Below are 9,453 nucleotides of genomic sequence, written 5' to 3'. Positions count from 1 at the left end.
CACACACACACACACACACACACACACACACACACACACACACACACACACACACACAGACCAACACTCACTGTCTGTCTTCATTTTCAATATCTATTAAACACTTTACTTTATTCTACAGATTAATTTCCTTTCATTAGCTATTGATTAAAAATGTGTGCATGGACTTGCATGTCCTCTGTGTCCCACCTGCTGTCCCTCATATTTTCTGTCCTGGGGAAAATGTTGGTTTTCAGGGCGTCCCACCTCTTGCTCTACACCATTTAGTTTCCTGTTGCTCTCAGCTGTAGATGGCCGCAAACCCTGGAGATAATGGATATGATCTAAGAATGTATGTTGGGATATAGCTGCTAAGTGAAACAAATAAACTATTCATGTACTAGAGGAAAGTCCTTTAAATGGTTTAATAAATAATGTATTCCCAGTCTATAGAGCACCCCTCACTATAAATCACACCAACAAAGTTTTTTTCCAGCTCCATCTTTTTTTTTTTTTTTTTTTCCATTGCCATTACACTGTCACAAGTACAGAGCAACAAAATGAACTATTTGCATTTAACGCATCCCATTGGGGAGCAGTGGGCTGCCATTGTGCAGCGCCCAGGGAGCAGTGTGGATTTAAGGGTTTTTGCTCAGGGACCCAGAGTGGCAGTCTCTAAGTTACTAAGCTGCCAGTCCACTGAAAAACTGGAACCAAAATCTTTAACCAATCTGATTGATCTGACTGAATTGTCCCAGTAAAGTGAATTGAGATGATGTATATTGTTTTTAATTGGTGCTTTAATATTACCTGAATTTAACAAAGTTGAAAAATTCATGGTAAATGTGAACACCACACAGTCAGTCCTTGGTGGCTGGTTTCCTGCAGGTTTTAGATGATTTCCCGCTTTAACACACCTAAATCAGATGATTAATGTTCAGCAAACGGCTGGTATTTAGTCATCAATCGATACAGCATATAATAGTTGCTAAAGCCTGAAAACATTGAAAACAGGAAGGACAGCTGTCATCAAGGACTGACTTTGAATTCCCCTCATTTAGACTCTACAAAAGTCTCTCCCAATACAAAATAAGCTTCTGCTTTTAAGGGAATTTGATTATCTTAAAGATCCAGTTGTTTATAACTTTCAAAGCTTCTGATTAACACAGCATATTTTAATTATTTCCTCTATTTGTTGATCCAGACACACTGCATATGGAATGTTTGTTTAAAAACAGTCCATGATGGATTCCAAATTGATCCAGTCATATGATCATTTATTAATTCTAGTAACAAATGTCAGAGTTCAACGTGTTTTCTGAAGGTAGTCCTAAATTCTATCGTCTGAAAAATGTAAAAACCAGAAACAGAATCAGAACCAAACAAGCTCACTGCTGAGTTCCTTAATGATACAAGTTAATCTGCTGAGCTTAGTCTTACCAGCTGTTTCTCTGCTCTCAGTTTATACAGGTTGGCCTCCTGTTTCCTCTGCAGGTATTCGTTACGAGCTGCAGCCACACTAACAGACAGGACAGGTGAGGGTGAGGAGGGGTGACAATGGTACCAGTCAAGTAACTAGGATTCTAAATTTTATCAAAACACAATTAAACTCACTAATACTTCTAATTAGCAATACAACAGTTTGAAAACAAGTAAGTCCTGCTTCAATTAAATGGTTTCTGACTTCGCTGTAGCAAATCTAGATTGAATTCATTACTAAACACTAACTTAGATTAATCAATTTCTACATAAAAACCTATTTCCTGATATTCATGACAATCATGTAAAGGGTTTTTGTAGAACTTCAGTGTTTCTTATTGTGTTGCATACAGTTGGTAGGGTTCCACAGGACGACCATCTTGTTCATCATCGTGTGGCTTCACATCCATGACTGGACCCTGAGGGGCAGCAGCTGGATTAGGAGCTACAGGTGGAGCACCAGCAGGAACGTCTTTATTTCTCTGCTGAAAGACATCCAGCTGAGCGTGGTAGTGCTGGTAGTGGTTTTCAGCTTGCCGCCCATCAAATCTGTAGCCAGAGATATGAGATGGATTTGTCTGAGAATCTTGGTCCTCCAGCAATGGCTGAATTATGATCATTGCTCTCTCCTCAGGACAACTTTCTGATTTCTTCAAAGGCCTTTAGAGGTTCACCATGAGCTATTAACTTTTATAAACAGTTCAGATGGCAGACATTTTAATGAGTTTAGAGTAGGTTTTACTTCCTACTTACTTCTGAATCCCTGCAAACCTTCTGTCTGCAGCTGGTTTGGCCGCTCTTTGATGAAGAGGCTGCAACAATAAAAAATGTAAATAGCAGAAATGCAGTTAACCCTGTTGTAGAACTATGAGGCTTTCTTTATAACTTACTCTGTGTTGAGGGGGGTTGTTCACTCGGATAGGGACCCTATAGTCAGGCTTACCAGGCGGTCTTCTGCCTGCTGCCCCAGGCCTTTCTGCTCCTCTGGCTTTCTGTCCCTTTACTGAACAACAGTGTAGGGAAAAAGTGTGTTTTTTGTCATTTCTTTCCGGTCTCTATCACTCTGTAAATCTCTGTTATTAAAAATATAATTTTTTCACATTTAGAGACCTTGAGCAGTAGAACATTTGTTGTTTTTTTTTAACTGTACTGTTTTTAAATGTCTAAGTTTTGTTTTCCTCCACTAAACTATATATTTAATGTAAGATGGCCAACAAACTCCACCAGAAATGAATCTAGTGGAATTACAGCATCAGAGGTCAATGAGCTCTTGCAGATCTGTATCAGAATAAACAAAGCGAATAATGTTCATGAGTTTGCAGGCTGTTCTTTGTACCTGCAGCGTTTTCTGCTCCTGTTCTTATTTTAACAGTTTCAGATGCAGCTGCAAATCTGTTTCGATGTGAAGCCATGTGGTTAAACTCATCTTGCCTCATCTGCAAACAGAAACCACACGCATACCAATAAACATATGTACACACTGACAGCTCGTAGGAAACAGTTTTCACAAAAGCTAATAATATTCATTTTGTTTTATAAGAACCAAAACAGCGTCTAAACTCCTCAGTGTGAATCCAGTTGCAAAAAGCATCATGAAGACCAAGGAAGGCAACAGATAAGTCTGGGATGAAGTTTAAAGCAGGATTAGGTTATAACACTATATTCTAAGCTTTGAACATCTCACAGAGCTCCGTTTAACCCTGCATCTGAATGGGGAATCAGTATGACAGCCCTGTAATTATACCAAGAAAAGGCTGTCCACTGATACTAATAAGCAAGGAGAGCATTAAGTTAAACTGGTTAAACATGTGGCATCATAATGCTGTGGGAATATTTTCTTTAAGACACTCTATAGTTACATAGGCTTAGACTACTCGAGGGAATAGAGACCCCTTTTAATCATTTTATCTTCACTCCATTCTCCCATTCTGCAGTATTTGTTAGTTCAGTTCTGACTTTATGCTCTCTCTGCTTTTTCTCATAGCAGCTTCATCTGGTCTGTTCCTGTTTGGCAGTGACACAATCCCAGAGAGAAAAATCAGCTGTGCTGCTGCCATCAACATCTTTGTTCATAGATGTTGGAGCTTAGCCTGTTTGTCAGTGGAGTTCTGTTTCCTCATGCGTCCTCCCCCTGGCCACCTTTTCCTCCTTTTGCCATCTTCTTTATCTAGATGATATTGAGCCAATGTTACGAGTACATTTCTCCACTGTGAGATCAAGCTAACCAGCTAACAATCTGCATTTGGCTCCCTTCTCATCGGCAAAAACAGCTGGCCGCTGGTAAGCTGCATGGCCCCTCCCCCCCCCCGCCGCTGCATGTCTGGTGACACCATCATGCAGAGTTAGCATACAACATGTAAGGAAGCCAGGGCGTTGATACAGTTGGTTTTTCTAAGAAAACTTTAGATGAATTTTACTATATGATCTGGTTTAATTGTCTCTGTAAAGTGGCCTGAGATTAATTGTTGTGAGTTGATGCTATATAAATAAATTGAATTGAACTGAACTGAGTCTGCAAAATACCTGAGACTGAGCTGGAAGTTCCACTTCTGGATAATAATAACCTGAAACCGAACATACACACTATATATACTTTCAAGATTATTGTATTATATGTCTAACCTCACAATTATGGACAATTTGTGCTCATACCAATTTAGAGAATTGGATAAAATATGGCAAAACTGCTACAGTATGATTGCTTTGCATTTCCATGCCAGGATTTTTTCTAAATGTTTTCTTTGTCTTATCTTCTATAACTTTATCTTCTCAGCTCCTTCACTGAGATGATGGCCTTATCAATTACTCAAGAAATGAATCCAACCTTTTACCTGAGTGTTGAGATGTCTGCTGATGTGCTTTTCCAAGAATGGCCGACGGAGGACTGAGCTCACTGAGGGACGGTCACGGGGGTTGACCTGAAAGAAAACAGCCACCTGTTTTCTACTTTATTATTTCCTAACAATTCCACTCAAACAGTAGGTCATCAAGTTAGAAAAGAGTTAATATTTTCTCATAACTAGAACACCTATTTTCTTAAACAATCTTTTTATCGATAAGAAAATTTGTATAGCAAGGATAAACCAATATTGTTAATGTATTTTTAAAAAAGGTAACTTTTATCCAGTAATCCAGATCATGGATCTTTATTTTAAGTCCCATCATTGGTCACCTGCATGCTAGACATTAAATTCATGCTTTGGGATTTAAAACCTCCATCTGGGTTTGTGGTCAAAACAAAAACCCAAATTGTATGTAAAAAATCAACCCAGACCAAAGTTGACTCAAAGTAGTTTTCATTGTTTACTGAAGAAAAGAGGAGAGTAGAAACTGTGCGTTCGGTGTATTTCTAATGACAGAGGAGATGGCTGCAGCGCCCACAGAGGACAATGGGGACTCTATCATGAGAAGCTCGGGCTGATACCGAAGGACGAAGTCACATTGACATATGCACCTCCTTCGATTCCTGATTCTGACTAATCCAACCTGTTGCTTCTAAGGTTCAGATAAGAAAGAATTACTATATTCCCATTTAACCAGTTCTTTCATTCCCATAATTGGCTGCTAAATTGTACCGAATTTTAAATTAAAAAAAAATGTCTATAGGAAATGTCCAATTTGGAAATATTGCTTAAAGGTATAGTGGAGGATTTTCACGAAGTTTTGAAAAACCCGCCCTCTCCACTTTAAAGAAATGCTCCTGCACTACTCTGTACCCGCTCCCAAGAGGGATCCCCTGTTAAACACATGCAAGAGCATGCAGGAACCCAATACTCCTTATGCATGTTTAGAAGTTGCTGTTTGCACCACTCATACAGGCTAAAAAAAAAGATTTGCAATTTTTCCACTATGTCAGACTCATGAGCGGTAAGACAAAATGGGGACGAGCATGAAGGATGGCCTTACGTAAACATATAACCAGAATGATTAACAATTAGGAGGACTTTAAAATAGAAATGAGAAAAACTGGGAAACTCTGAATTCAGAAATCTCTAACAATAAACCAAACCATGCAAGAGGACCATAATTCTGCCCTTTACCAGCAGTAAAGCTTTGGTTTAAAGGTATTTGCATTGCAGGTGTATGGCAGGTGTGAATGTGTTTAAATGGGCTAAACTCCTAAAACTGATCTTATTTTGTAGGTTTGTTACAGAGTAAACTAACAATAATACATTGGGGACTTTACTGACATAAAAAAAAAAAAAAAATTAACTAAACTTTCACCTCTGTACAGTGAGTCATTTTGATCCTAATAAACCCAGGATGAAATTTTGCTTCATACTCTTGTTAACAGCTGATTAAAACGCTCTTGTTACGACTGTGTAACCTCAGTTTTCTGTGTCAGATGTAAATGCTGCAAGAAAGAGGATGAGTGTTTGTGACCTTGAAGAGCTGGGTAACTAGCAGGCGAAGGTCGTGGGAGTAGCGGCTGGGTACAGGTGTGTAGCGGCCTCTGCAGATTTTACTGACCAGCTGCCTCAGACTGCTGCCCTCAAACTGTGGTCAGAAACCGAACATTAGGTAACAGGAAACTCTGTCAGCCAAATCAGCTTCACTGATAGCTTAGCGATGGGGAGCTGTTCAGGTAAAGCACTCAGTAGAGAGGCGGAACTTACTGGATGTTTCAGGCTGCAGAGTTCGTAGAGGACACAACCCAGAGACCAGATATCTCTGCAGAAGCAAAACCAAAAACAAAAGCTGACTTTTATCAAAATCAGTCACTTTAATAGAAATGCTTCCTGATTATAAGTGCACTGTTTCCCAAACATCCGCCGAAAAGAGAAAGGAATGAGTCCAACAGATTCACTGAGTGGATGTTTGAGGTCATTATACAACACCACATTCGTTACATCTTACATATCATGCTTCCTGTTGAAAAAGCTCACACCCTCTAAGCCTGAAGGAAAAAAAACAAATTGAGATCAGATAACTGAGCTCGCCTTGGGTTAAAAAAAAAAAATCTTGTGAAAAAATGCTCTGTTTTCTGTTTTGGTTTAGACTTGTAGAATAGACCTGCACTTTGAGTATTTGTGGGAACCTGACGACATTTTAGGCCTAGAAAAACAGGTCATTTTAAACTATGAAGGAAAACTGTTTATGTGTCTTTTGTAGATTGAGCTAAAAAGCGTGCAAAAAATTTAAATAACAGCGCAGGTTAAATCAAACATCTCTGTGAGAGGAAGCAACTCTGACATCAGCATTAGAAAACAAGACGACAGGAAAGAGCAGCTGAGAAAACCAGAAGAGAAGCAGCGTCATTAATCTGTTAAATGCAAGAATTTGGCCAGCAGGGCACAGAAATGTGTTTCACTCTCTTTGTCTACACATGTTTTCGAAATTAAAATCCCCTCTGGGTGAGCAGCAGCTCTCTTAGATCATAAAAACAGAATTACACAACTATGGCTTATCATTACGCCCACATTGAAAGATCAACAGTGATAAACATGAAATGAACTCATTTGATACAATGTTCACAAAACTCCTCCCCTGTTGAGCAGAGGTGGAACCAGATGGGGGGCCAGGGGTGGCCATGGCAACCCTTAACCAATCATTGGCCGTCCCGATGGCCACTCCTACCAGGTGATCTAATGTGGACATAATTCACAGCATCTTCTCTCTACAGGCGGCGGCAGCAGTAATACTCTTAAATGGAATGTTCTAACTAATTTTACAGTTTTGGAAAAATGTGCAAACAGATAAAAAATATTTTGGGCACTCATTTAGATCTGGATATATCTGTATATATTTCAGGAATAATCCCTGCAGACATGATCGACAGAGACAATAAATATTTGATCAGAGTTCTGCTGTGTATAACATGTGCTTGGTTAAGACCACAACCTCCCAGCATTACACAGTGGAGAGATGGGAAATGCAACATCAAGATGGAGGCCTTTTAAACAAAGTGGAGACCTATAACTTTCCAAAAAGTTTAAAAAACAATCCACTGGAATTTGTTTCCAAGTTTGAAGACGTTTCGCTTCCGGTTATGGTATATGGCATACACCATAACATACGTCTGTTATCAGTCTGCTCGACTTGTGAATTGGAACATTACTAGGGCTAAGGCTGATGATGTTTCACGAGCTCACGGGCACATGAAAATGCACAAGCACACATATTGAGAAACGGCCTCTGAAAGGTGATCCAGGAAGCTTTTTCAATTTAAAATGTCAGAAATAGCTCGAGTTCGAGGTTTTATACAGTAGCCCAACAAAGCCTTGTTTTTGCTTAGAAAACATGCACATTTAAATGGACGAACAGGTCCAGCCCTTTGGAATTGGGGACATTTGGTTTCTTTGTTAGCCTGTAATGCCGAATACCAGTCTATGTCTCTAGCTACTCAATTCACAAGAACGAGAGTATGAACTTGTGTCCTCGCCAAGTATGCTCTTGAGAAGAACACAGGAAAGTGTGGACTCTGGGAGTAAGGGAGCACGCAGCAAAAATCTGGATCAATTGGAACAGAAGCGTACTTGTGATGTCACCACACGCTCGATACGTCTGGAGCTGCATTTCACCTCCTGTTATTAATAGTCTCTAGATAATAATAATAAATTCTTTTTTTTTTTCATTTAGTGGGTGGTTAATAATTAACACAGTCAGATAAACACAAATCAAATGCACATTTTACCAATTAAAACAAAGAACTTGCCATCAGAGCCAGCGGTACTTCACACACGGCTATGCAGAGAGAGGGCTGCTATAGACAGTCTATGATTAGCCCTGGCTGCAGTTGCCCTTGGAGGTCCGCTGGTTGCTACGGTCCTCTCAACTTCAGACATTTTTTTTTTTTATCATGCACTAAATCAGTAAATAAGCCATATAGTGATGCTTAAAAGTATAATGTTCTCACATCAAATTATCCTAAAATGTACCTTTAATAAACAACAGTAACAGAAAGAGAACTTTTAACTTAATACTCTGAGCTCTGTGAGCGCTCCATTGGAAGCTGCTATTGTCGCAGTGCATGCTGGGACAGCTATCAATCTCAAGAACGGACAAAGTCTTCTCTGATACATACTCAGTAAAGAGGGAGGGGCGAGGTCAACATCCGGGGACTTTGTCTGTTCTCGGTCTGCTCATCTTGTGAATTGGAACATTACTAGGGCTGAGGCTGATGATGTTTCACAAGTACACAAGCACATGAGAATGCACAAGCACACATATTGAGAAACTGCCTCTGAAAGGGGGGTCGTTAAAGGAAATTGTTGGCCTGGCTGAATAGGCGAGGTTTTCTGTTCCCCTGTAAAGTGGTTGGGGTTGTGATGATAGTGGGAAGGGATCAGCTCAATTGCTGCATTGTAGGTTTTTGAAAGCTGAAACCTGAGTCCAACCCCTCTGTTTAAGGTTGGTCTTTCCTTCCTTCCTTCCTTCCTTCCTTCCTTCCTTCCTTCCTTCCTTCCTTCCTTCCTTCCTTCCTTTCGTATAAGTTTTTCTTAATGGGAACAATGTCTATTTTAAGGAAATTAATCATCACCAACCCCTGGATAACTTTTGGCAGAGCAGGAACTTAAAAGCCTTGTTGCTTAGTGTAGGTAAAATGTCTAAAATCATCTGTATAAACAAAATGTTAAGATACGAAATGTGAAATGTGACCAGAGTGGACATGTGTATATGTTGATAAAAACAGTTACTGAAAATAAAAAGTTCCAAAAACAAATTGAGTGAAATGTTGTTTTTCTTTTTGTCCTGACTGTTTAAGACAGTGGTTCCCAAAGTGTGGGGCGCGCCCCCTAGGGGGGGCGCAATGCCATTGCAGGGGGGGTGCGGGAAGCGGTATGGATGAATGAAGAAAAAAAAAAAAAAAAAAAAACAGCGCTTGCTTGACTGAGCATAATGGACAGTTGTGACACTGCAACCCAGATTTGAGAAGATCTACAGCAAAAAGCAGGCTAACTACAGCCACTGAAAAGATGGGAGGATTAAAGTACAAAGAAAAAACTCAGGGTGTAGTTTGTTTTGTTGCAACCTGAAGTGTGAAATAAACTTCAG

The 9,453-nt window shown here is 39.7% G+C and overlaps 1 protein-coding gene across 1 annotated transcript in view; it reads right to left on the bottom strand.

Annotated features, from left to right (window-relative positions):
• Positions 1 to 9,453, bottom strand: part of nek5 (NIMA related kinase 5) — a 23,574-nt gene that overhangs the window by 6,684 nt on the left and 7,437 nt on the right. Inside the window, exons 8-16 of the mRNA XM_015383326.1 lie at positions 6,075 to 6,129; positions 5,842 to 5,955; positions 4,290 to 4,376; positions 2,795 to 2,894; positions 2,349 to 2,461; positions 2,212 to 2,270; positions 1,810 to 2,007; positions 1,420 to 1,498; positions 190 to 303 (exon numbers count right to left, since the gene is read on the bottom strand). Of these exons, the coding sequence (XP_015238812.1) occupies positions 190 to 303; positions 1,420 to 1,498; positions 1,810 to 2,007; positions 2,212 to 2,270; positions 2,349 to 2,461; positions 2,795 to 2,894; positions 4,290 to 4,376; positions 5,842 to 5,955; positions 6,075 to 6,129 (919 nt within the window). The remainder of the gene's footprint in view (positions 1 to 189; positions 304 to 1,419; positions 1,499 to 1,809; positions 2,008 to 2,211; positions 2,271 to 2,348; positions 2,462 to 2,794; positions 2,895 to 4,289; positions 4,377 to 5,841; positions 5,956 to 6,074; positions 6,130 to 9,453) is intronic.

Source organism: Cyprinodon variegatus, unplaced genomic scaffold (genome assembly GCF_000732505.1).
Source record: "Cyprinodon variegatus isolate N-32 unplaced genomic scaffold, C_variegatus-1.0 Scaffold282, whole genome shotgun sequence".
Classification (NCBI taxonomy): Eukaryota; Metazoa; Chordata; class Actinopteri; order Cyprinodontiformes; family Cyprinodontidae; genus Cyprinodon; species Cyprinodon variegatus.
The sequence above is the reverse complement of the archived record's forward strand: the minus strand, read 5'-3'. Positions and strand labels throughout refer to the sequence as shown.